At 45.1% G+C, this 27,539-nt stretch overlaps 1 protein-coding gene and 1 long non-coding RNA gene across 5 annotated transcripts in view; one reads left to right on the forward strand and one right to left on the reverse strand.

Annotated features, from left to right (window-relative positions):
• The window catches only part of LOC147010706 (dystrophin-like), a 1,018,488-nt gene extending 1,004,049 nt beyond the window's left edge, over nucleotides 1–14,439 (reverse strand). For 2 of the 4 annotated variants that reach the window (XM_085859617.1, XM_085859614.1), the window contains exons 1-2: nucleotides 14,296–14,439; nucleotides 5,936–6,029 (exon numbers count right to left, since the gene is read on the reverse strand). In XM_085859617.1, the coding sequence (XP_085715743.1) occupies nucleotides 5,936–6,008 (73 nt within the window). In that variant the 5' untranslated portion in view covers nucleotides 6,009–6,029; nucleotides 14,296–14,439. Of the gene's footprint in view, nucleotides 1–5,935; nucleotides 6,030–6,133; nucleotides 6,254–14,258 lie in introns of those variants that run through there. The other 2 variants (XM_085859615.1, XM_085859616.1) reach the window with 2 other exon arrangements.
• A 2,833-nt stretch (nucleotides 14,440–17,272) lies between these two features.
• Nucleotides 17,273–27,499, forward strand: LOC147010709 (uncharacterized). Its single transcript, XR_015052246.1, has 3 exons — nucleotides 17,273–17,309; nucleotides 17,977–18,079; nucleotides 26,911–27,499. It is a non-coding gene; the product is annotated as an uncharacterized LOC147010709 (long non-coding RNA).
• The last annotated feature ends 40 nt before the right edge of the window (nucleotides 27,500–27,539 follow it).

The raw sequence follows: 27,539 nt of genomic DNA on the forward strand, positions 1-27,539 counted from the left end.
CGCCACCAGTCCCCCTGCCCGCAACAATATATATGTGTATATATATATATATATATATATATATATATATATATATATATATATATATATATATATATATATATATATGTTGTGTCAGGAAGGACATCCGGCGTAAAACGTGCCAAATCACTATGCGGATCATACGGATGATCCGCTGTGGCGACCCCTAACGGGAGCAGCCGAAAGAAGAAGATATATCTATATGTATATTTATATATATATATATATATATATATATATATATATATATATATATATATATATATGAATATATATCTTCTTCTTTCGGCTGCTCCCGTTAGGGGTCGCCACAGCGGATCATCCGTATATGTATGTATATATATATATATATATATATATATATATATATATATATATATATATATATATATATATATATATATATGTGATATATGTGATATATATATATATATATATATATATATATATATATATATATATATATATATATGATGGAGAAAAATAATTCATAATTGGGTCAAAATGTCAAAGGGCAAAGTCATTATAGCTATAAATAGCCATTATTAGCCCCAGCCACAGTACAGCTGCAAGACACCACGGGGTTTCAGCTTGGAGATGAACTCTGGGAATGTGGTTGCGAGGGGAAAAGCACAATAAAATGGAGGCCCCTACCTGTAAACTGTTTATTTCTCGGAAGGGAAACCAATAAAAAGTGTTCAGGGCTTATTTGGTAAAGGCAGAGTGATAATGATGTTGATAATGATACATAACTAGCATAACCTGCGCTCTGCGCGACATGTTGGGGTGGGTGTGTTTGAGAAAGGAACTGATGCAGAGTATCAGTAGTAATTTTACTTTAATGCAGTAAGTGGAATACGATTTCACTGTTTCAGAACCATTTTATTTACTTTTTTTTGTACCATGCACCTCATATGGTCTTTGAGATAATGTAAGCCGAATATCACGTTACTCGAGCGCGGAACAAAGTCGAAGATAGCGCGACACGAAAGCACAAACTCGGAAATAATATACAAGATGAGAATTATTTTGATAATGGGACCTAATAATCATGATGATGGATACATAATGAGTAATGACAGTGATAATGATAATCTCGAATATAAAGCTCAATTTGTGTTTGTTTTTTTGGTTTATATATTATTGCTTCAAAAACTAAAAAAAAAACTACTGAACGAAATCCAACCAAATTTTGCATGTTGCCTTAGGGTACCCCAAGTTTGGCTTCTGTCAGGGTAGTATATCTGGAGGAGGGGGTTCAGGGTGGGGGAAGACACCAACTTTCTCTTTGTGAATGTGTATCGTATTGCGCACCACTCGTTGGTAGCCAGTATTACAAAACATCTTGAAGAAAGAAGGTTTAAACTTAATAATGTGCATTATGATGATGTTGAAACACGAGTGAAAACAATTCAAAATGTTCAAAATGGTTCATTTTTCTCAATACAAGCAAAGGTTCAAACCACCTTTTGAAACCAAACCACCTTCAGGTCCTTGGTACTTCCAGTCTTGCTCTATGGGTGCGAGACTTGGACTTTGACCAAGGATCTGAGACGGAGACTTAATTCCTTTGGTACCAGGTCTCTTCGGAGAATCCTTGGCTATCGCTGGTCGGATTTTGTGTCCAACGAGCGGTTGCTGAGAGAGACTCGGATGAGATTTGTTACCTGCATAGTCCGTGAGCGTCAGCTGCGGCTGTATGGACATGTGGCTCGTTTTCCTGACGCTGATCCTGCTCACCAGATTCTCTCAGCGAGGGAGTCTCATGAGTGGAGGAGGCCAGTGGGCCGACCACGTGCCTCATGGTTGCAGCAGGTTGACCATCATCTCAAGGAGATGGGGATGGGCCTGGCATCTGCCTGGGGGATGGCCAGACGGAGGCCCCTGGAGTACCGGCGGAAAGTGGACGCAGCGACGCGCTGTTCTGGCACATGCTCCCATACCTGACCTGACCTGTTCAAACCAAATAAATCTCACACTGAGTGAAGTGGAAGTGATTTTTGCTCGATACATATACATATACATATACATATACATATTGCCCCTTGACATTTTGACCCAGCAGATGGAAGATGACCTCAGGCAAATTATGGAGTGAATAGAACAGAATGTTTGTGAAGTAAAACATGTTGTCGTTTAATTAAATCCATCAGCAAAGTGATGGGTACTTTTGCTAATAATAAAGATGAAGATGATAATGGTACGTTATGATAATGGTACATGAAATAATGATGATGATGATAATAATAATAATGACAATGGTACTTAATGATAGTGATAATCATGGTAATAATGGCACATGATGATAATTATAATGGTCCATTATGATAATAATGATAATAAAAATGATGAAGAGTTCCAAATGGGACAGACACTCATCTCTCGATGGAGGGTCGTCGTAGTTGGGCTGCGTTAGGTGACAAAGAGGGTCTTGGGGTTTGTTAAATGTCTTGAGGGTCTTAAAGGGTTCCAAAAGGTCTTCAGGATCTTAAGGGGTTCTAAAATGCCTTCAGGGTCTGAGGGGTCTTAAGGGGTTCTAAAATGCCTTCAGGGTCTGAGGGGTCTTAAGGGGTTCTAAAATGTCTTCAGGGTCTTAGGGGTCTTGAGGGTTTTAGGTTGATTGCATAAACATATTTTCATGAAAACAATTATAAAATGTGCTCACAATTGTATTTTTTCTGATATTTGACCATTTGACCCCACCCCAGGGGACAGGGCCAAAATAATACTGCGCTCGCACCTTCTTGCCATGTGGTGATCATAACTCCCAAGTTTGGTGAATTTCACATAACCATTTAGGAGGAGAAGGTGTGATGGACAGACAGACAGATGGACGGACGACCATGCGGATGGGTTTACAGACAGACGGAGCCAATTACAACATCCCCACGTGTTTTTTTTTCAAATAATCCCCACATTTTCTTTTGTTGGGGGATAATAAGCAAGAAACAAGGACTTGAAGCTTAATCATTAGAAAGTGTAACGACGACCTCACGGAAGAGTACAATGATTTGCTTGTGAGGTAGTCATACAGGTGTTTGCTCTGAGACAACAAAACAGCCTTTTATCTTATCATTGTTGATCAAGGAAAGAATGTTATCGGAGCGCTGGCATAGAAATGATTCAAAAATCGAGTCATGGACTATCGATAAGGACAGGAAATACATGAAGATGACATTGCAGTCAGAAAGATTGAGAAAGATAATGGTAATACAAAAGTGACAACTATGGCAATATCAGTACACATGTTTTTTTTTTTTTTAACTGCCTGTATTTTCCTGAAAGAAGCTGGAGAAGGCCACAGAGAAATTTGACACAGCAGAATACATCCGGAGGAGTTACCCTGTTTATAGAAGGAAAGAGCTGATGCAAGAGTGCATGCCTTTGAAGTTAGTGGGCCAGGCAGCTCAGGACAATTTTTAGCCAGAGTTTGGGCAAACAGAGAAACGTAGGTTGGACGATAAGCAGTGGGATAGGGATAGTTCAGCAGGAAGAATGGAAACTTGCATAATCAGATAAACAATCGTGATGCAACGAAGGTAGGGCTACAACACAGCCAGGGCCACAAACAACTGCCAGGTCCAGCAATCCATAAAAAAACCTTCTGACCGATCGAAGTTTACTCCCCAACTCCACTCAAAGAAGGAGCCTCAATACCCTGCAGGTACAGTCATGCGTAACTTTTTTGGCAATGCCCAGACCACACCAAACATGGCTCATATAAGAGCTGGTTAATTGGTGGTTCAGCACCTTCATGGATTTCATGCTTCATTCACAGTGCAGTCCTTCGTAAATATGTCGGGAATAATCCCACATTATTGTCATGCCGTAAAGGAGAAGGGTCAGGAGTAATCCCACAGTCGCAGTCAGTGACGTCACTCTGCCATGGCACTGTCCACCTGTCTCATCAACTCAAAAAATAAAAGTTCCATAAACACAACCATATTGCCAGAAACTTTTTGCAATTTCACAAAATGCTGCACAACTTTTGAACCAGAAAATCCCTTCATAATATGAAGAGATGATTCAGCATTGCCAAACAAAACAAACAAAAAAAAAAAAAAAATAACAGCTGTCTCGATGAAACGAGCTGTGGATAATTAAGTGGGATTTCAATGGGAAAAACCACGATGCTGCAAAAACGCACGCACGTACGTACGCGCACACACCGAAATTCAAAGAAATTCACAGTGCATTCATTCTGAGATCGCATTGACGCCTATGGATCTGACAACAGCTGTTCCTACAAGCAAGCACTTGCAAAAGTTAAAGCCCCTCCATTTTGCCTTCAAATTCAGACCAATGTCCACAAGCAGAACGACTGTGGAATGATGGTGTTTGTTTGTGGGTGACAAACAGCACTGCTGTGTGATGTAGATGCAACACACACACACACACACCCACACCCACACACACGTAACTTGATGATAGTGCTATTACTGCCTATGCCTTTTTCTGGCTGCTACCTAACCTTCTTTTCCAACGACGCACAGGCACAAGCCTGCCGACACTGTGCATATGCCAACTATATTAGGAAATGCCAGCAAAGCCCATTCCAAGTGTCTCCAGGCTCCATAAATCCAGCAGGAATACCAAGCACAAGCATAAATAGCAGGAAAGGAAGGACAAACAGGCCGCGAGCCCATACATCACAGCGGAGTGGTGCTATTCCTAAACTAACAGGTCGGAGCAACAACAGCACGATGCCACCCTGTTGCATGCTCTACTATACTGCTGAGCACAGACCCATGACAACGTCAACTAATGACCAACCGAAGAACTCCGCGTCAAAACGGAGTCCGAAAACAACGAACGTGGTACGAAGTCCGAAACGAAGTCGAAAAAGTACGAAACGGAGTCCGAACATCAGGAATACTGCATCACATGATCGTTTTAATGTTGTGGATTTCAAGGCTCAGTCTAAAACACTGACGATATGCGTATCCAGCGCTGTCGGTTGTACAACTTGTAGACCTCGAGATGGAAGTAAAGTGTGAAAAGTTCTCCTCCGGGTAGTTTGGTTCTGCAAACTTTCATGCTGCCTTGACGTCATAATTTAAATCACCGCATAAACAACTCCTTCAAGAAATATGGGCAACGAATGGACCTTAAAGATAATTAATACTCACCCAGGAATGCATTTCAAACAACAAGAGAGAGAGCCTCTTTAGGAAGGTGGATTTTCCCCACCACTTCAGGGCCATCTATTCATGAGATACTTAAGTGGCAAAGTTGGAGTGAAAAGGAGGAAATAAAATTGAGAAAAACAAAGGAAGAGAGGTTGGTTCTCTCTGTTCTTACATATGGTAGCTTTGGCTGTCAGGTAGCTATCATTTCTTGGAGCACAACTGTGCCGCTGATGCTGCATCCCTCTACCGGTGCACTGGTACTCATTTCACCAACCTCAGAAGGATGACAGGCTGAGTCAACCCAATGTGATGTTAATTCAGCAGCCAACAGGGCTCAAACTCAAGACCCTCGGATTCCAAGCCTACTACCCCAACCACGAAGCCAACACCAGGCATGACTCAAACTCAAGACCCAAGGATCCCAAGCCAACCACCACAACCACTAAGTCAACACCAGGCTTGACTCAAACTCAAGATCCTCGGATTCCATGCCTACTACCCCAACCACGAAGCCAACACCAGGCATGACTCAAACTCAAGACCCAAGGATTCCAAGCCAACCACCACAACCACTAAGTCAACACCAGACTTGAGAGCTGAGTAAAGTAAGGGAATATGGGAAGAGTGCAGAGAGAAGAGAAAGTAGTTTGGTTAATGATAGAGTGCGGATCAGGAAAGAGGGCATGTGATGTACCAATAAGGTTGTAATTGTAAATGTGTGTCCATCATAAATAGGTGGCCCTCTGATACACTCGACAAGCAGTTCGATGCTCGAAAAAACACACCTGATCTGAAGCGGATGAGGTCTCCAAACTCATCTCCTGCATCCTCCTTCTCGGGCACCTGCACTTCTGCCATGTCCTTTCAAATGCGAGTCTCCTATGAGAATGAAGACAAGCCTAGTTAGGAGGGTGTGCACTGTGTTAACGACACAAAACGTGCTGTGAAGGAGTCATAGGTTCGATGTCGCAGCAGTACGTAACATATACGGAGATCGCCGTAGGGTCCTGGAGGGTCTATGGCTCCGCCAGTACTTAGCGATTCACGTACGAATTGGCACAGTAGCAATGTGAACGTGAGCACTGAACTATGTGTAGACTAAGCAGGAATTATTTTTAGTCCTTTGCGGTCCCGGGTTAGCTTCAAGCAAACATTTTGTGAATAACACACACACACACACACACACACACACACACACACACACACACACACACACACACACACACACACACACACACACACACACACACACACACACACACAGATATGCCTTTCCACCACAAATGATACACTGAGCTAGTTGACAGGCTTGTCCCATGAGTTGTGAGGAATTTATCCTTCTGAAGGATCTCTGACACATATAGTGTATAGGGAAACTAGAATGGCACTCTTCAACGTTGTAACGTCACCAGATATGCTTCCGCCCACATTATTACATCACTATACATACTTGTACCAAGTCTGATTTAAATCCCTGAACCCAGATTCAAAACATTAAATAATTCTGGCTGCCAGACCATGCGTCTGAACAGGTTGAAATGTGAAACGTATTCCCCCAGGACTACGAGATCATAATTGTGATGTTTCACATCGATTGATGAAGCGGTTCAAGAGAAGTAAAAAATTTTAAGATTTCCATTCAATCCAAAAGGACTGCCAGCTCGTGCGACCTATTAATTATTCGTGAACACCCTGGTATCCCAAAGGCTTGGTGAACATGTGGGTTGTTTCCTATCGATCTGTGAAGCCATTCTGGAGAAGATGATGTAATATCCAAATAATAACCGGTCCCCGGAACCGGAAGTACCCTCAGATGAGGAGGGAATAAAGCTAGTGTTGAAACCAGCATGGCGTCCGGCTGACTCTATTACAACTGGCGACGAGGATAACGGTTATTAGCTCTTCAACACTCCTCCCATCTCTACAAGGGCAGAACAGCGCATCTCTACAAAGGTAGAACAGCCGTACAGCGGACAGGGAGCCGAAATTTCAGCGCAAAAGCGCAAAAAAATTAAAAAGAGGGAAAAAAATTGTGACGCCAAAACCACGTGGGTACCACCTCATTCCGAGGTATTCTAAATCGACTGACCCATCCTGAACTTTTTGTGTTGTCTGTCGTGTACAAAACAAAACAAGAACAATGTCTGTTGTTATGAATGTGCCCCCTGTAGCTACTTTCGATGCACATGGTGAGCCAAGCACCGTGTCAGAGCGCTGGGAGTGATGGCTCAGAAGTTTTGAGCGCTTCGCTGCTGCATCCGGCTGCACAGACACTGCGCAGAAAAGAGAACTTTGACTGCACTGCGCTGGCTTAAATGTGCAGGACATCTTTGACACTCTGCCAGAAACCGGGCTGAACACATACAACACCGCCAAAGCTGCGCTCACAGAGTACTTTGCGCCACTCACAAACACGTCATACTCCCGACACCTGTTCCGCCAAGAGAAGCAGAATGATGGAGAAACTGTAGCTCAATTATCCACACATCTGCGCACCATGGCAAAGACCTGCTTCAGCGAATTTGAGCCTGAGGTCATCAATGACTTCATCCGTGACTGAGAGATGCCGCTGAGATGGCTCACGAAAGCACCGATCCCGAGAAAGCATACGTCGTCCACAGCGAGAACCACAACGCGCAGAAGCCATCCCAGCGAGGAGGTCACAACAGCCGCCGTGGTGGAAAACCACAACAACCGCCCCGCACAGAATCCCGTCAGGGACCCCGTCAGGATCATCGCAGAGACACACAATGCAATCGCTGTGGTCGGATGGGCCACACCGGTGATGACGGCAGATGCTCCCGAAATGTGACATGCTACAAGTGCAACCGCCTTGGTCATTTTGCCGTCATGTGCTGATCAAAAAAACTCTGCGCCTGCCGTCCGATACGTTCATGAAGCCGCACCGAACCGGGAAGTGAATACCGAGAGTGACGCTAGTGACGAGTATGCCTATGCCGTAGGTGGCAGTGCGAACACCGAAATAACAGTCAACGGCATTGTCGTCGACATGGTCATTGACTCTGGCGCCACCTGCAACATCATCAATAGTGACATTGCGAAATCACTTGTGTACAATGGTGCCGCAATGCAAAAGTGCAACCGCAAAATTCATCCGTATGGTTCCGCGCCGATATCTTGCGACAACCTCATCCGTGCCGTTCTCTCAGTGGGAGACAACTCTGCTACCTCCGAAATGCTCGTCGTTACAGGTGACACCCAGCACTGCTCGGGAAGACAACTGCTGAGGCACTAAAAGTGCTCACCATTGGTCCGCGTATGGACAAAGTCCATTGTGTGAATGAGGATATAGCTCTGATACTCAACAAATACCCCGGAATTGATGATGGCATTGCTTGCTTCAAAGGTGAGGCAGTCATGCTACACATCGATCGAACCGTCCTGCCGATAGCGAGAAAGCACAGCCGAGTGCCATTCCACCTGAGGACCAAAGTTGAAAATTAGCTAAACAAGCTGCTCGAGGAGGACATTATCGAGCGAGTGACTGGGCCGACCGAGTGGGTCTCACGTATAGTAACGCCTCCAAAGCCGAAAAATCCTGAAGAAATCCGAGTCTGCGTGGACATGAGCGAAGCTAACGCCGCGATAAAACGCACGTGACATGTCACCCCGACGATAGACGAGTTGGTGTCCGAATTGCAACGATCCACAGTGTTCAGCAAAGTCGATCTGCGTAGTGGGTATCACCAACTTAAGCTCCACGAAAGTTGCCGTGACATTACAACTTTCTCGACACATGGCGGACTGTTCCGTTACAAACGCATGAACTTTGGTGTTTGTTCTAGATCCGAAGTGTTCCAACACGTGATACAGACTGTTATCAGGGATATAAATGGTGCCAGAAACATTAGCGATGATATCATCATCCACGGCGCAACAACCCGAGAACATGACATTGCGCTTGACCGCACCCTGTCCGCCCTGCACAGCAGTGGATTCACAGTCAATCTGCCGAAATGTGAATTCAGGTTGCCGAGAATCGAGTTCTTCGGCTAGATATTCAGTGCAGAAGGCCTATCCCCCGATCCAAAAAAAGGTGAAAGCCCTGAGAGATGCGTCCGAGCCCAAAAACCCATCTGAGGTACGCTCTTTCTTGGGCATGGCGCAGTACAGTGCCAGATTCATCCGAAACTTCGCTACCTTGACCGAGCCTCTGCGCCAGCTCACGAAACAAGGATCAGCATGGTCCTGGGGACCGACCGAAGTGAAGTCGTTCAACGACGTCAAGGAGGCGCTGTCCGAGGACACAACTACGCAATATAATACTTCGACTCGAAGAAATTCACAGTTAGTGGTCGACGCTAGTCCAGTTGGCCTCAGAGCCATTCTCGCACAGGAAGGCAAGACCATTGCATATGCCAGCCGCGCGCTAAGCGACGTTGAACAGCGCTACTCCCAGACAGAGCGCGAAGCCCTAGCCATAATATGGGCATGTGAACACTTCAAAAAAAAAATATATATATATATATATATCCGGCGCACCGTTCCACATATTCACCGATCACAAACCATTGGTTACGATCTGGAAAAAACCAAACCCGCCGATCCGCATTGCCAGATGGGCTCTCCGACTCCAGCCATATGACGCTACTATAATGTACCGCCGCGGTGCTGATAATCCTCCAGACTATATGTCCAGGCACCCGAGCGCATTCGCATACCGCTCCAGGCATGAAGCGAGGATCGCGGAAGACTTTGTGAACTTTATTTCCGCTTCTTCTGTGCCTAATGCCCGAACATACAAGGAGACCCAGGCCAAATCATCCCGGGATCCCACCATCCGCGCCGCAGCCGAAATGATCCGTCTGTCGAAATGGCATCAACTGGATGCTTACACTGACGCCGCTACCGAGGCATTGGTTGGCCTCCGCGCCGTGAAAGACGAGCTGACGGTGACGAATGACGACGTCATTCTGCAAGGTTCTCGCCTTGTGCTACCCGCCATTCTTCACACCCGCGCAATAGAACCTGCACACGAAGGTCATCAGGGCCTCACAAAAACAAGAGCGCTCATCCGCAGCAAGGTGTGGTTCCCAGAATTGGCTCCATGACTGAGTGCATTCTGCGAAAATGCATCCCCTGTCAGGCGAGCAGTAATCGTCAACATTCGGAACCACTCAATATGTCAATACTCCCAAGTGGCCTGTGGCGAAATCTGAGCGCCGATTTTTGTGGTCCGCCACCGACGGGCGAATACTTGCTCGTAATAACGGATGAATACTCGCGCTACCCTGTGGTAGAACTCACACGCTCTACTAGCGCAGAGAAAGTTATACCGATAGTCGAAAAAGTGTTCGCGATGTTCGGATACCCCGTTGTTGTGAAAACAGACAACGGACCCCCGTTCCAGGACAGAGCTTGGAAAGACTATCTCACGTCCGTCGGTGTACAACACCATAAAATAACCCCGCTATGGCTGCAAGCCAACGCACAAGCTGAGAGCTTCAACAACCCCTCATGAAGGCAATCCGCGCTGCGATCGTACAAGGATCGAACTGGAGAACGGAGCTACAGAAGTTCCTCCGCATGTATCGAGCTAGCCCGCATTGCTCAACTCTATTCGCACCACACCGTCTCATGTTTGGGTGGGAACCCAGAACGTAAATCCCAACAGTTGTGAACTCTGACCCACAACCCGACGATCAACTTGCCCGCCACAACGATGCCGCCACAAAAACCATCATGAAGGCACGCAAGGATCTCCGCGCCAGTGCGCTAAAGCCCCCCCCCCCCATCAATATTGGCGATGTTGTCCTCGTTAGGCAACAACGAAAGAACAAGTTCTCCATGCGCTACAACCCCAAACCGATGGTTGTCACCAACGCGCAAGGTTCCATGGTCACCGCAGCATGGAAAGATGGCGCAAGCATGACCAGAAACTCGTCTCAGTTTCACGCCATGCCGATCACACCCACATCCAAGGTGGTCGACAGTGACATCCCCCTTGATCTTCCACCCGATGAACTGGTCACAGCAACGATCCACCCAAATCCCGTCGTAACAACGCCCGTTCCAGTTCTTCAACCACTAGTGGCGCCCTCAACGACAACACCCGAATCCACAACGCGCCCTCAAAGAACCGTTAAAAGGACGCGCCGACTCATTGAATAACTCCAAGTCGGTTCGGACCCTTCATGGTGTTTTATACCTGTTTATTCCGTGTCCGAAGCACGCAGCATTTTCTTGCACAGTTCGAGAGGAAATGTACAATCTATGAGAATGATTTATATGTTTGCATGTTCTGAATGTACAATCCATGAGAATGATTTATATGTTTGCATGTTCTGATAATTAGTTCCATTTTATTACCTTACTGTCTTACCGAATAGTTTGCATGGTATTTTGTTCTTATGCAAGTTGGAGAGGGATGTAATATCCAAATAATAACCGGTCCCCGGAACCGGAAGTACCCTCAGATGAGGACAGAATAAAGCTAGTGTTGAAACCAGCATGGCGTCCGGCTGACTCTTATTACAGATGATTTTAGGTTTATTCTTCAAAAGAATACAGCCGCCAAACCATGTGGCCTATGACATCATAGGTGGAAAACTTTTTGTTCCTCATGGATAGGCAATCATACCTGTAAAGTTTCGCCTCGATCTGTTCAGCCGTTTTGGAGAATAAGATTTTTGAAGGTTTGTTTGTTAAAACAATATGGCTGCTGAACTATGTGACTGATGACGTCATCAATCCCCCCCCCCCGCCGTACAATTTTTAACCCAAGATGATGCTCGAAAATTTTCATACTGATCGGATAAAGCATTCAACGTATGCAACTCTGACGTCATAACGAAGCAACCTATGACATCATCAGGTAATCACTTATTTCCCATGGGGAGTCCTTGACGTGCGCCAAGTTTCAATTTTTTGCATGGAGCGCTTTCGGAGATACAGAGGTCAAAAGTTTTCCCTTTTTTCAACATGGCTGCCACACCATGTCACCTACGTGACCCTCATAGATATCATTAAAACATTCTACATGAGTAACCGCAAGTATGGTGAAAATTTTGGTCAATTAGATAAGCAGTTGCAGAGAAAACTGACAAAATTAGCATGGACGTACGGACAACCTGAAAACATCATGCCACCAGCGGCTTCGTTAGCAGAGGCATAAAACACACACACACACACACACACACACACACACACACACACACACACACACACACACACACACACACCTCTGTAATAAGCACTTCATAAAACACCAAGTTTCTACTTCGTCCCATATCGAATACGTGAGGATATTCAAACAAAAGAGGAGACCATTTGACATATCAAGCCCATGCCATGTACAAACCACTTTAGGGTTTGAAGGTTTGAAATGGAGAGGGGATTGACGTCTTTGAGCTGGGAGGGGAAGGTGAGGACTTGGGGAGTGGGGGGGGGAGCAAAGATGGGAGAGAGTTAGAAGGGGTAGGGTGAGGACTTGGTCTGGGAGGGAGGTAAGAGCAAAGTTTGGGCAGTGTTGGGAGGAAGAGGTTGAGGCTGTGGGGGGCAGGGTAAAGAATTTCTGGAGGAGAGATGGTGAGGTTGAGGAGTTGTGGTGGGGGGGGGGTGTGCACACAGGCAGTGAGGAGGGGGTTTCAAAGCTTGGAGTGAGGGAGCGATTGATGCCTTAGGGTTGGAAGGGACAGGGTGAGGACTTGGGAATGTTTAGGTTGAGGACTTGGGGTTTGTTAGGAGGGTGGTGGATGGGAGGTTGATGACTTATGGGAGGGTTGATGAGGATGGAGAGTTGAGAACTTGGGGTTTGTGAGGAGGGGGAGGCTGTTGAGGACTTGGTCACATTTTACATTGCATGGATGTTACATGGGTCCCTTGCTAGTTAACTTAAATATTCCAATTACATTAATCTCTGAGCAAGAAACCAGCTCACAATGGCTAACTTTTTTGTTGAGGCAGCATATGATTCTTTGAGCCATTTAAACAGCACCACCTGAAATGCAGATCTACGGGCCAACGGACTTTACAACTCCATCCGAAGATAAGAAACAGCGACCCCTGCCAACATTGCACCAGGACAGAAATGTTTGTGTTGATTATACTCTCCAATGACCTCCAAACGAAGGAAACCCAGAACATAACACCTCGAAGGAGTACAGTTTCACACCCTAAGCTATCCTGTTATCCCTCAACCACCAAGACCAGGTCTACCATGGAGGTCTCCCATCCAACATTATTAACCGGCTTCGACTCTGCTTCGTTTGAGATGTGCCGGTTTCGGGTGCATCTGAGCCGATGAGTCGGACGGTAATGGAACGTGCTCGAGTAGGATGTCCGACTGCGTGTTGACGTAAGCACGCCACCCTTTGTTGAGTCGTCTGTTGTCTACGGAGATCTCTCAATCTCGCACACCCCAACATATAAAGCAATGACGTGTGTGTGGTGTGTGTGTGTGTGTGTGTGTGTGTGTGTGTGTGTGTGTGTGTGTGTGTGTGTGTGTGTGTGTGTGTGTGTGTGTGTGTGTGTGTGTGTGTGTGTGTGTGTGTGTGAACATTGCAAGCAGCAGGGTTAATTGCACCGAGTCACGTGGTGACGCAGTCACGCTGATGTCCAACAGGTGCATCCGCTCCATAATACATGGTCCTGTTTTAATAAGTAATAAAAACTAAATGTTCTGCTCAGTAAATTCGCATGATGTGCTCTCACCGTCACGTGGGTTCCCTGATTTTGCAGGTGCAAACAGGTGCATTTCCAAGTACACTTCGAGACATCCGTTAACATAAACGTTTACATTACGGTCTACAACATGATGGCGTCATAACGTCACACAACGTGCTCGAGTCGTTTTGAACATCAGAAAACAAAAGTTGGTTTAACGTCATGAAAGCTAAAGTTGGCAAAGTCGCATAGATATTTAAAAATAAATAAATAAACATCCGTCATGTCGTCACGAGGGCATGGCTACGTCACGAACGGAGGTTCCGCGCGCTCCTCGATCGCGGCCCGGAGTCAAAGCGAGGTTACGGTCCGCAGTAAGCACTGTGAGTCTGTGAGCCGCCTCGACGAGCGTTCACACGGAGGGCTGCACTTGGTGAGCCACGGACCAGGGACGCGGAACCGTTATTCCCGAAGGTTCCCCACCTGCCGAGACCCCGTGCGGGGCGTACACGGTCCCCACCTGCCGGTTCGCTGCGTTCGGGATGCGGTGCAGACTCGTACCCGCACGTCCGCAATGAACGGCTCTCCAAAGTTAGCGCGACTTCATGTGTGGCCCCCTCCCCTTATTCGGTCCACGATCCGCACTCCTCCCCGACCGTCGGACCCCCGGCACGAGGAATGCGGAACCGTTGCGTCGAGAAAGAAAGAGGACTCGTTTCTTTGGGATGTGTTCGTCCTGAGAGTGTGTGATGACGGACTGAGATCGAGGTTTTTCTCACTCATCGGGTCGTTGAGCGCTCAACTTCATCGCTGGCTATAGGATTACAAGAAGTGTTCAAACAACAGCAATTTAATATAACTTCCACCCACACTTGGAAACGACTTACACTGACTGCTGTTATTTAAGAGTACAATCATGACGTCATCGATAATTATCCGTCAACTTTAAAAAAAAAAACCTACCTTTGTGTATAACTGGACCAATTGCACCAAAGCTGCTGAACTGGTCTCACAAGAAGTACCTGGGCTGCCCAGTACCTGTACGGTCAAATGCTCTTTATAATTCAGCAATAATAATTAAACGGGACTGAGCAACAACGAGCAAAAGAAAAATAGTACTCAAACGCACAACAGGTGTTGAGGTGTGAATTCAAAGGTCACACCACCTTTGTGAAGTCAGGTCTTTATCCTCGTACATGGGGGGAAATGAAATACCGCTTATACCATGCATCTTATAGGATCTTGGTGAGGGTGCTTTGAATTGGGATCTTAGTGAGGGTGCTTTGAATTGGGATCTTGGTGAGGGTGCTTTGAATTGGGATCTTGGTGAGGATGCTTTAAATTGGGATCTTGGTGAGCATACTTTGAATTGGGATCTTGGTGAGGATGCTTTGAATTGGGATCTTGGTGAGCATACTTTGAATTGGGATCTTGGTGAGCATACTTTGAATTGGGATCTTGGTGAGGATGCTTTGAATTGGGATCTTGGTGAGGATGCATCATATAGGATCTTGGTGAGGATGCTTTGAATTGGGATCTTGGTGAGGATGCTTTGAATTGGGATCTTGGTGAGGATGCTTTGAATTGGGATTTTGGTGAGCATACTTTGAATTTGGATTTGGGTGAGCATGCTTTGAATTGGGATCTTGGTGAGGATGCTTTGAATTGGGATCTTGGTGAGCATGCTTTGAATTGGGATCTTGGTGAGGATGCTTTGAATTGGGATCTTGGTGAGCATGCTTTGAATTGGGATCTTGGTGAGGATGCTTTGAATTGGGATCTTGGTGAGGATGCTTTGAATTGGGATCTTGGTGAGGATGCTTTGAATTGGGATCTTGGTGAGGATGCTTTGAATTGGGATCTTGGTGAGGATGCTTTGAATTGGGATCTTGGTGAGCATACTTTGAATTGGGATCTTGGTGAGGATGCTTTAAATTGGGATCTTGGTGAGGGTGCTTTAAATTGGGATCTTGGTGAGGATGCTTTAAATTGGGATCTTGGTGAGGATGCTTTGAATTGGGATCTTGGTGAATGCAAATGGTCTTGGTAGGATTCGTACATACAGGTGCATGAGGCAGGTGTAATTATTTGAAGCAGGTATCCACAGTTTGCACCGACAACTCGCACAATCCTACCACTCAACCCGTCACTCTCACTCTCAGTCGATATATTTCACACAAACTCAATTTAACACCCACTCCTCCTCGACTGGACCTTGGAGGACCTCTCTCTCCAGCGGACCTGCAGGTCGAACGCACAGTCACAAGACCGTGAACTCCTTTGCCCTTCATAATAAAAAACCCTTTTAGTCTTGCCTATCCGCTTACAATCAGGACAGGCTGAAATCTGTTTGAAGCTGAGTCGGCATGATGTTCTTCTAAAGGTCTGTCTGTTCAAGCGTCTTCCATCGTCTCGTTGGCTGCGACGTCGCAGCCAACGAGACAAGTTTCAAATCCCGATTATAATTTGTTTACTCAGCGTCTCTGGCTTGTGAGACCCTCCCAGAAAAGAGTGACCTCCACCTGCTGCCTGTCCTGGCTTGTGCTAGTGGCTATCTTCACATCTGACTTGTATTGTTTTCTGTCTGGTCATGCCTACTTCTCATGTAACGTGTGCCCACTCGTCTGCTCGGTTTCTTCTTCTGTCACCCTTTAGTTGTTTATGGACCAAAGGAATTTGGGTTTGCAAGAGGAGTTTGTTTTTTTTTTGGGGGGGGGGAGGGTGGTTTTTCCTTATAGAGGAGCGATAAGCAACAGAACTCTCGAGCCATGAGCAATTCACTCACTGGTGCCAAACGACCCCTTGTCGATGACAATTAAAGGTGGTATGTGCAAGCACATTCAGACTTTGACAGTCTCATTGCGTAATACCGTATGACCAGGAATCGATCGCCCACGTCTCTCTCTCTCGCCAGGTGTCCGTCAAACTAGCTCCTGGCTAACACTCTCCACCTATACTATCAACATGTCAGCAGCATGCGTCAGTATGACCTTGACACTGTCAAAGCTAAAAGAATTGGAACATTTCAAGCTCAATGTAAGCGCCGCTGAGGATTTTTATTTTATTTTTCCTCTCTGCAAATCCTTGGTGTTTCTTGATTTCCCAGTTTGTTGTGTTTTTCTGATTCGAACAAGGAAATAGGGTCAGAGTTTCTCCGGTGAGGTCGAAGAAGGCTTGAATCATCGCAGCGTGGTTCTCTGGTCCAGATTTTCTCCGGATAAAGTTGTTTCTGCTGGAATTTTGCAACATGGGATCAGCGGTCAGGCTTCGGTGCGCAGAGCCCCTGGGAAGTTAAGGAATTTCAAGGACACAGCAGGTGCACTCTGAGAAGAATTGGGCATATAGGAATGAGTTGGACTTTAATTCCTCCTGAAGTCATATTTTAATAACGAGGGCTTTATAGCAACCAAACATGCTGGGTGTCTGTGACTGTCCGTCTCTCCCTCTCTCTCCCCTTTTCCCCTCTCCCTCTCGTGGTAGTTTGTTGTTTGGGTGTGGTGTCATGGCCGCTTGCTGCAGCTGCTCTGTGCTGTGGTGAGTTGCTTGTGTGTTTTTCTCCTTCCTACCTCTCCTCTTCCCTTCTCCTCCTTCTTCCTGCTGTGTTTGTCTCGTTTTTTCTCCACCCTCTGTCCGAGAGAGAGAGACTGAGAGAGACTGAGAGAGACTGAGAGAGACTGAGAGAGACTGAGACTGAGAGACTACGAGACTACTTTGGTGTGGCCTACCCAATGTTGAGGAGGCTTTATTATCGTTTTGTTTAGTTTCGTTTTCACCTTCTTGCCTAATCTGAGCAAAGAGGTGTTAGTTAAATGTCCATTATGGCGAATACACGTCCTCGGTATGAGGCGTTTGATAGTTTAACTCGGAAACATGAGCTTGTGTGTGTTCCGCCAGAAGGAATCCTCACTGAGGACGTCGTCTTCGCAGACGGGAATATAATCGGGTTTGAACATGTTCGCGCTGCGTCACGAATGAATCAGAAAGTTGTTGTGTTTGTGTCTAATGAAAATTTTGTTCACGATGTTGTGAGTGAGGGGTTAACCACCGATAATGGTGTTTTTATGTTAGCTTCCCCCATGGATACTCCTGCAGTTAAAATCGTTGTGTCTAATGCTCCACCATTCTTACCGAATGACGTATTATTGTCAGTCCTGTCTCGTTATGGAACAGTTGTCTCGAGAATGTCAATTATCCCCCTCAGGAGCAGTGACAAGAGGATAAAACATGTATTGAGTTTCCGTCGACAGGTGTACGTGGTACTTCCCGATCGTGGCGACAACACGGGGTTGAACATTTCGTTCAAGGTAAATTTTAATGATCGCCAGTATCATATTGTTACGGTTCTAGGAACCGTATGCATACAAACATACAGTTGTCCCGAAGTCAGTTATTCCGTTAAGTATATGTGTAGCTAGAACCCCTCCTTGTGTTTAGTGGGAAATCAAAGGGGTGCGTTGCGATGTTTTTTTTTAGTTAGATTAATAAATCTTTATATCCCCTCCATGATGAACCACAGTACCTTCCTCTCGCAGGGGCTGAACAACGGCTTGTTCGCCGACTCGCCGAACCGGCGACTCGCTGTCCAAAGCAAAATCCTCTTGCAGTAGTGCCTTTTTGGCGAGTCCGCACGTGTGGAGTGGGCGGGCTTCTCGGTATGGCCGGAACCCTGCCCAGAAAGGGCGGACCCATGGAAGCCCCGTCCAATCAAGGCAGACAGTGATGTCAACTTTACCAAGGCCCCTCCCCGCTGAGGGAGATCTATAAAATTACGACACCATCCTCAGGGTAGAAGGCTGAGAGAGTCGAAGCATTCGTGCTGAGAGGGAGAGCGAGTGAGCTGGAAAGTGAGTCGTCTGGTGAGCTGGAAAGTGAGTCGTCTGGTGAGCTGGAAAGTGAGTCATCTTGGGAGTGAGCTGGAAACCATGATGCCCGCCTCGGACTCCGCTCTACTCGACCCGGGCTCTTTCGCAGACAGTCTCCATGCGTGCGGCCGTGGACAGAGCTGCACGACCATTGACAGGTGCCACACCATGGAGCGTCCCTTCCCTCCAACGATCAGGTACCCGAAGGAAATGCACCCTCAGCTCACCTCCCTCCCTGGCTGAAAAGGTCCTTGGCCATACATCTGGGTTTATTTTGTCCGAGTGTGTGTCTGAGTGTGTGGCGCCGTCTTTAAGTAGAAACAGTATAAGTTATTCGAATCTTGTAAATCTTGCCTGTATTATTCTCGCGACAAGTCTGCTCTGTGTCTACTTTATAAGTTGCTGTAAAATTGTCACACTACATATTTCTCATCTTTCCCTGCATAACACCCCAATAAACCTGTTACCTGTACCACATAACCTTCCTCGCTTTATTGTAAATACATGATTGTAGAAATGTTCCCAGTTAGTTTTCGTCTTTTCCTTCATTGGTCCAGCATGGTTCAGATCTAAGTTTAACCGGGTCTTATCCCCGATAATCTGTTCATTCTAGCTGGTACGTCCTTGGTAGTTCCGCTCGGCTGCATCCGATCCGGAGTTGGTAGAGTGATCCAGATCGGGCAAGGCGTACCAAGGGCACGGTTCCCGAGTAGACGACACCGTGTGGTTAATTAGGTGAATTGGTTCGAGACAAAAAGACCCCACGCTACGCGGTGGAGGTATTGGCGTCCACGGTCGATTAAGCGACCCGCTGCCTCACGGAATTATCCGTGAGCGACGGCCTACAATTCCGGGAGCCTGGTGGGAGACAACGTAACTTCACCCACCTAGCGGTCGTTCTCGCCTTTGTTCTACAATCTTCTCTTCCCCAGTATTCCCAGAAGTCGGGACTTGTATCAACATTTCATATTAGCTGGAATCACAAAAGTATGGCACCTCCGGCATGTTTCAGGTTGTAGGTAGAAATCTGCACAGGAAATAGCCGACCTAACAGGAACTCACTCGAGAAGAGTGATCGAAAAAATCTTGGGAGAGGTCACACGAATAGGGTTCGGCTGGGATTAGTTTGGGCCCAGGAACAGGATGCACTGTTTAATGAGTGGGTTTTTCCCGATTTATGTGTGCAGTTTATCCCTAATAACTTACACCCCCCCCCCCATTAGAATGGGGTTTAACATGAATTTATTGATATCTTGGTGTTTGTGAACGCCTTATTCTCTCAGTAAAGTTTACTTACCTGTTTTCCTGAGTTAGAATGGCGGGTGAACGTTTCCGCATTGAGATGTTTGAGTCACTAACTCGTAAACACGATGTGTTTTGCATCCCTCCCAGTGAGGTGGAACTTAAAGAGCAGGTTGTGGGTCACCAAACATGTTCTGAAAATTTATCAATATGATTATATGTGCATTAAATAGTTCGATGCAAACTATTGCGGTTGCCTAACTATTGGAAAAATTAATGAAATTTAACACCGAAGTTGTTATTTCTCGAGGCTGTTGAAAAAAACAGGTGCCATATATGGATGGTGACGTCACGTTCTCCAAAATAAAGCGGAAGCTCACTCTTTCATTGAAGAAGTGCTCAGTTGAGCGGGCCGTTCTTTCGCTTTTTTTGAGCTTGCAACTGTCTATTATCCTTTTTTAATTTTGAATTATTGTGGACCAAAGTTATTTGGATATTTGTACATCATGCCTCGTACGTGTGTCGTCATGTTTTGCGAAAATGGCTAGAAAACATGTAATCGCTCCCACCGATTCCCGAAGGAATCAACATTCGCTGGCAGTGGATAAGATTTGTACAAACAAAACGGGCGAATTTTCCCTGCCTTTTAAACTTTTAAACAATATCTTTGTGGAAAAAGCGCTGCGGCCTAACATCTAGTCTAGGCACCCTAGACCCTGCGTGCCATCGAACATAAACCTTATAAAATATCGGAATTTTACAAACTTCACAACTACCGAGTTTTAAGCATCCTAAGCGACTGCAAAAACCTAAAACAGAATTTGAATTGACTTTAAAACGAACCCGCAATGTCGATCGAAGCAAAAATCTCAATTCACCACAGGAATTCACGGCATTATTTAAAATTATTTTGTCAAAGTCATAAAACCGTAATATTAAGCCATCCACGAACAATCTTAACATAATCCGACAGCTTAACCAGTCAGGCATGTGATGATAACCTTTATTGGGATGAAAAATGATTTTTAAACCTCATCTTTGTGGAAAAAGCGCCGCGGCCTAGATCTAGCCAAGGCGCCCGCGGCCATACGCGCCAGGCGCCCTCAACTTGAAACATTCATAACTCGACGAATAAAAGCTCAAATTGCACCAAACTTACCTGATTCTTGCGAGCTCACGTTCCCTGTTAGTGGGTGAACAATCCAACGCTTGGCGAATTCTGCTTCACAATGATAGGAAGAGCCGACATCGAAGGATCAAAAAGCGGCGTCGCTATTGACGCTTGGCTGCCACAAGCTAGTTATCCCTGTGGTAACTTTTCTGACACCTCTTGCTTAAAACCCAAAAAGTCAAAATGATCACGAGGCCACACTTTCACGGTCTGTATTCGTACTGAAAATGAAGATCAAGCGAGCTTTCGCCCTTCTGCCCCATGGGGGGTTTCCTTCCTCCCTGAGCTGGTAGTCAATCCTGCCACTTGTACACGAAATAGGCCGTGTTCTTGCACTTGCAAGTGGCTCAAATTTATATGGCTCAGGGCCAGAAACTCCATAGTATAAATTCCCATCATCCTCCGACTCGTCCTCGGCAATATCAGAATGAAAACACTCAATTTCATCGCTACTGAAATCTCTCTCTGATTCGCATCTCGCCATTGTTTACACGCTGTTTCCGAATGTTCACGAAGTTTTCGGAGAACGTGACGTCATAGCATCTTCGGTAACTTCCGGACTGTTTTTCCATCACTGACAAAAGTTTTGACTTAAAAGTTAATTTTAGCATATTTTGAGTTTCAAATGTAAGAAAATAATTGCCCAACGATAATTATTAATGTGCTTACAAACCTTCGAATCACGCGAAGTCATCAGCGACCCAAAACTTGCTCTTTAACGATGTACTTTCCGCCATTGGTAACATCGTTGGATCACATAACGTTCGTGCTGCTTCTCACATGAATAAGAAGTTTGTCGTGTTTGTGTTGGAGGAACACATGGTAGCAACAATAGTTGAGCATGGCCTGTTCATCGAACCAAACACTTACCTTACCTCTCTGTGTTCGCTTTGCAGGCCCCAACAGTTAAAGTTAACATTAATAATATTCCACCATTTATAAAGAACCAGGACTTGTGTAACCTGTTAAACAAGTTCGGTAAGGTTGTGTCGAGGATCTCAATGGTGCCAATGCGAAATGTTAGCGATAAGTTGAAACGTGTCATGTCCTTTGAAAGAGTGGTTTATACTTTACATGATACTACCTGAAAATGAAAAAACACTAAATGTTGTACTAAGTGCAAAAATTAATGGTTTTGAATATAAAATGTTTGCCTCCTCAGAGGTTATGACGTGTTTTGGGTGTGGAGCTTACGGGCATGTGAAGAGTGCTTGTCCCAATGTGGTTACACCGCAAGAAAGTGAAGGTGTGGTGAGGAACGATTCTTCCTGACCACAAAATAATGGGGAGAAGGTGAATCGAGAGCCTAGTCCCACCCCCACCGGCTGAGGTGTGCAACGCGTTAGACTCGTCCACTCCAACCGGCGCTGAGGAGAGCATGTTTGATTGTGGCGCAATTAATCGACCCCCACCAAAGGAGGAAGTGAAAGTGGTTGATTCCTCTCCTTTTCCATCCACTGTACAGGACAGTGTGGACGACATGGAGGTATCCGGTACGGATACCAGGAAAAAAGGCCAAAAACCGACAAACGATGATGTCTTTGATGCTAAAGATCAGAATAAGGTTCAGGTCATGTCAGGATCGCGGGACCTCCAAGGTACGTCTCACATCGGAAACCCCTTGGTGGTACCGGAGTTATGTGCGGGTGTGGAAGCTTCGCTTGCTCCACTTGCCGACTCTGAGCGGGACACAGAGAAGAGTGAAGTATCTCAGGATATCTTAAGTGTTTGTCCTGTTAGCCAAACTTGTTCAGCCGAGTTAACAGCTATGTCTGACAGTTATGGGGAAATAGATAAAGGGGAAAATCCCTGTGAGCTAAATGTTAACCCTTCCCTCACAGATGATGATGAAAGGGATGTGGAGGGGAAGGACATGGACAAGGCAAATTCGGAGGGGTCCGTAAACAGGGCAGCACTTTCTGTTCCCATGGGATCTCTTGAGCCAAAATTAAGTGTTCCACAAGTAATAGGGGATGCCATCGATGAAGCCCTTGATTCAGACGAAACCTCTTCTACCCCACATTTCAGTGCTTTATGCTCTCAAGAGGATGAGGGGTGAACGACACAACCTTGATGTCTCAAGAAAATGTAATTAAATTCCTAGATGATACATTCAGGAAAAGACGTGTAAAAATCAAAGATTACTTCCCGAATCTACACAATTTCATTAAAACTGCAAGGAGGATGATTTGTGAACCTTAGGCCAAAAAAAAAATGTTGCATTGGCGTAACGGGTCACTGAAAAATAGGGTAGGTCGGTCGGGATCTTTTTTTTTTTTTTTTCCTAATAAATCCCTCCCAAAATCTCCCCCGGCTCGAGTACCACCCTTTTTGGCGGCGGGTTCTGTCCGAAACACTTCCGGGTTTTTGCGATCGCGATCGCAATCAACAAGATACTTGAAAACGATAGCAAAACAACAAAAATAGCAATAAAATAGGGTCGGCAAAATTTTTCGATAGCAAAAAAACAAAAAAAAAACGTAGGGTCGGCGGAATTTTTAGGGTCGGGCGGGTTACGCCAATGCAACATTTTTTTTTTTTTGGCCTTATCAGGTTAACATGTCAGATCCCCAATTCCAAAGGTTAAGAAAATGTGTTACTCGGGCTGGTAAAGAGCTTCAAGAATAACTGACAGAATGGAGATGAAAGTAGCATCCCTGAACATCAATGGAGGCCGCAGTTGTGTGTGTCGCCTCCAGGTGTTTCAGCTTTTTCAAAATGAAAAAAATTGATGTGCTAATGCTACAGGAGACGCATGCAAATCAGTCTTCTGAGGATGAGTGGCGTAAAATCTTTAAAGGTTGTCTTTTCTTCTCTAGTGCGCTTGTTGAGGCCAAGGCTGGTGTGGCAATAGTGTTGCATCCTTGACTCCAGCCTTAGGAGATAACTTGTAAGGAAATCTGTAAAGGTTACTTACTGTCTGTGCAATTTGTCAGTAGTAACCTAAAGAGTTGCATGACTAATGTTTACTGTCCTAGTGCTAACTCTGAAAGAGGTGCCTTTCTGTATAAGTTGGCAGAGTTTGTAAGCACCATTGACTTGACCATGTTGTTGTGTCTGGGGGGGTGACGACAACTGCACCCTCAACCCACAACTTGATAGGAACACTTGTGAGCCTTATCCACCTCGTGCAAGGCCTTTGGCACAGCTTGTTAAAACGTTTTAACTGGTGGATGTGTGGCGGATACAAAACCATAATATCCGTCAGTAGACATGGGTTTGTGCATCAAGAAATGTTTTGACGATGGCTCGCCAAGACAGATTTTATGTTAATCATAAAATGGTAAATATTGTTAAGAACTCGTATACAAGGCTGTCTGGTTTTTCCGATCATCACATGATTGTTATGGTGTGTGGCTTTCCTCATCATATCTGTGGAAGTGCATATTGGACATTTAATGTGAAACTTCTACAAAGTGCACACTTTAGAGACGCTTTTAAAATGGTTTGGGAAAAATGCGAGTCACAAAAGGGTTCATACTTGAACTTAAGACAATGGTGGGACTGCACAAAGTCCCAAATCAAATGCTTTTGCCAACAATACTGCTCTTACAGCACATACAACACTTTTGGTGTGATATCTGCTTTAAAAAGCGATATACTTATTTGTGAGCAGAAACCTGGATTGTCTAATGACAATGTTCAGCAGTTGTCAAAGAAAAGGATCCTTCTGGCTGAAATGGTGAAGGAGTGGGTGGCCAGAGCATTCGTCCGACTGCAGAACAAAAAAGAAAGTCCAACTTGACACACCAAACAAAGGGTACTTCAATTTGGAAAAAGCAGTCAAGACCCCTCAACAAATCCATGCTTTGTGCTCTTCTGATGGTGCGTTGTTGACCTCCCAGAGTTAAGTGATATTGAGCATGAACTTCAGGACTATTTTTAGATCCTCGTGGAGGATCTCCAAGTCTTACTCACGTTGTTGTTCTTCATCTTCTTATTGTGGACTTTTTTGTTTCACAGCCAACAGTTTTCATCGAAACTTCCTGAAACTTGGCATATATATGTAAAAATACCCTGCGCAGACAGTAACCATCTCCGATTTTGAAAATTCCTCTGAGAAAAAAAGTTATGACGTCAAAATATTTCTGCTAATTGAAATCGCCTAAAAAAATTATCTCCGAAACTAGGCAAGCTTTTTAAATTCTGTTTGCGGGAATTGAACAGGGCATTAGCAGAGATTAATTACCGCACATATGATACATCACTATGATGTCATATCAATTTTTATGACGTCATTCCTATTTTTTGTTTCACAACCCAGAGTTTTCATCGGATCTTCATGAAACTTGCCATGTATATGCAGAAAGCCCACACGCAGGCAGTAACCATCTCCGATTTTGGAAATTCTTCCCAGAAAAAAGTTGACGTCATAATATCGCCGCTAATGGAAATCGCCTATACCATCATCTCCGAAACTAGGCAAGCCGTTTGAATTTAGTTTGCGGGAATCAAGCCGGGCATTAGCACAGATAATTTATCGCAAACCTGATACAACACAATGACGTCATATTCGTTTTTATGACGTCGTCATTAAGAGGACGAGGATCTTAGCTCATTTGAGCTTGTTCTAAACTCTTCACAATAAGAACTGTGAATGAGGAGAACAGAAAAGCGATGTTTGAACTGCTCCCTTCTCTGTCTGAAGGTCAACAACAATTGCTTGAGCTTGGCATTTCTCTTGGAGAACTTACTGCTGCGCTTAAGGATAGCAAATATGGGAAAGCCCCTGGACTTGACGGCCTTTCAGATTAATTTTATAAGGCTTTCTGGGACATTCTAGGCCCTACTCTTCTTGAGGTCTTTCAGGAGAGTGTTGAACAAGGTGAATTGCCACTGAGCTGCCAGAGGGCAGTTTTGTGTCTCCTTCCGAAGAAAGGAAACCTGCATGAGACCTCAAATTGGCAGCCTGTGTCACTCAACACAGACTATAAAATCTTGTCAAAAGCACTTGCAACCTGTCTAAAGGAAGTCATCTCTTTCTTGATTGGCACTGATCAGTTCCAGAACGTTCCATACATGATTTCTTTTGCTGAGAGACTTGATCAGTCTCAGTCGAACTACATCTCCTGGTTTTGGTTTATTACTTTTAGATCAAGAAAAAGCTTTTGACAGTGTTAACCATTCTTTTATTGTTTGATGTATTAAGGAGAACAGAGTTTGGGGAAAAATTTATTTCCCATGTTAAGTTATTGTACAAAAACGCATCTTGTCTGCTGAAGGTAAATAATCGTCTTTGTCACCTTTTCCCCTTTCAGCGAGGCATCCGTCAGGGCTGTGCGCTATCAGGCATGCTCTACAATCTATCCGTTGAACCTTTATCAGCTTTACTCCAGAACTCAGTGTTAGGAGTCTTTCTTTCAAAACACTCCAAATGTAGTTGTTTCAGCTTATGCTGATGATATTTTTGTTGCTATTTCAAATCAAAAAGATGTTTCTGAGGTCTCTCGTTGTCTCACCCAGTTTAAGTTCGCTTCTACTGCAAGGGTAAATTGGAAAAAAAGTGTAGCTTTTTGGGTGGGCCCCAGATCGCCTTCCTTGTCCCTGCCTGTTTTACCAGGAGGAATACAGTGGACTAGTGAGGGGTTTAAATATTTTGGCTTATTTCTAGGAATTGAAGCGTATGAGCAAAAAAATTGGGAGAACTTCCTGGAAAAAATTAAATTGAAACTGGCAAGGTGGAAAAGATTGTACCAACTTCTCTCGCTTAAGACACGGGTGACAATCACAAACAACCTGGTGGTTCCATTTATTTAGCATAAAGTAATCTCACTCGAACCTTCTAGATACTTGGTCACGGGCATTCAGAGGGTTCTAACTGATTTTTTTTTCTGGGGTGGTCACCATTGGCTGGGCCCAGACGTGGTCTGCAGATCCTGAAATGCGGGTGGTCAAAACCTGCTGCATATCCCAAGTCGGATAATGGCGTTCCAGATTTCCACAATTAAGTGCTTACTGTGCAGTGAGTGTGTTCCTTGGCGACCTCTCACAAACACCTGGCTGCAGAAAGCAGAAGGTCTGAAATATGACCGTGAACTTTTCCTCATCGACCTGCAACACATTGACATGTCTCAGCTCCCCAGTTTTCATCAGAGTCTTTTGAATGCTTGGCAAGTCCTCGGAGTGCAACGTTTAGAGGTATCATACGATGCCCAAAAGTTTGTAGATGAGCAATTTGTTCAGAATCCTTTATGCTCTAGAATTTCAACCTCCAGGTCGTTTATGCATTGTTTCACCAGTGTTGGAATAAACAGTGTGAGACCTGTTGGAACCATCCTTGAACGCCTGGCTACCTGCTAGCTCACTTTCCTCAAAAATTGGCGTTCATTCTGCTCGAATTGTGGAAAATGTCTTGAAAGCAGTAATTCAAAACTTTCATAGACTAAACATCTGGTGGACTGGGGTGGATGAAGTGGAAGGCTCGCATCTCTATTTCCCTGAACTTCAAATTGCCTCAAAAAAAACAAGAGGGTGTGTTCTCCTCAAACT

This window comes from Eptatretus burgeri, chromosome 16 (genome assembly GCF_056783735.1).
Source record: "Eptatretus burgeri isolate ZD-2024b chromosome 16, Ebu_testis_v1, whole genome shotgun sequence".
NCBI classification, from domain to species: domain Eukaryota; kingdom Metazoa; phylum Chordata; class Myxini; order Myxiniformes; family Myxinidae; genus Eptatretus; species Eptatretus burgeri.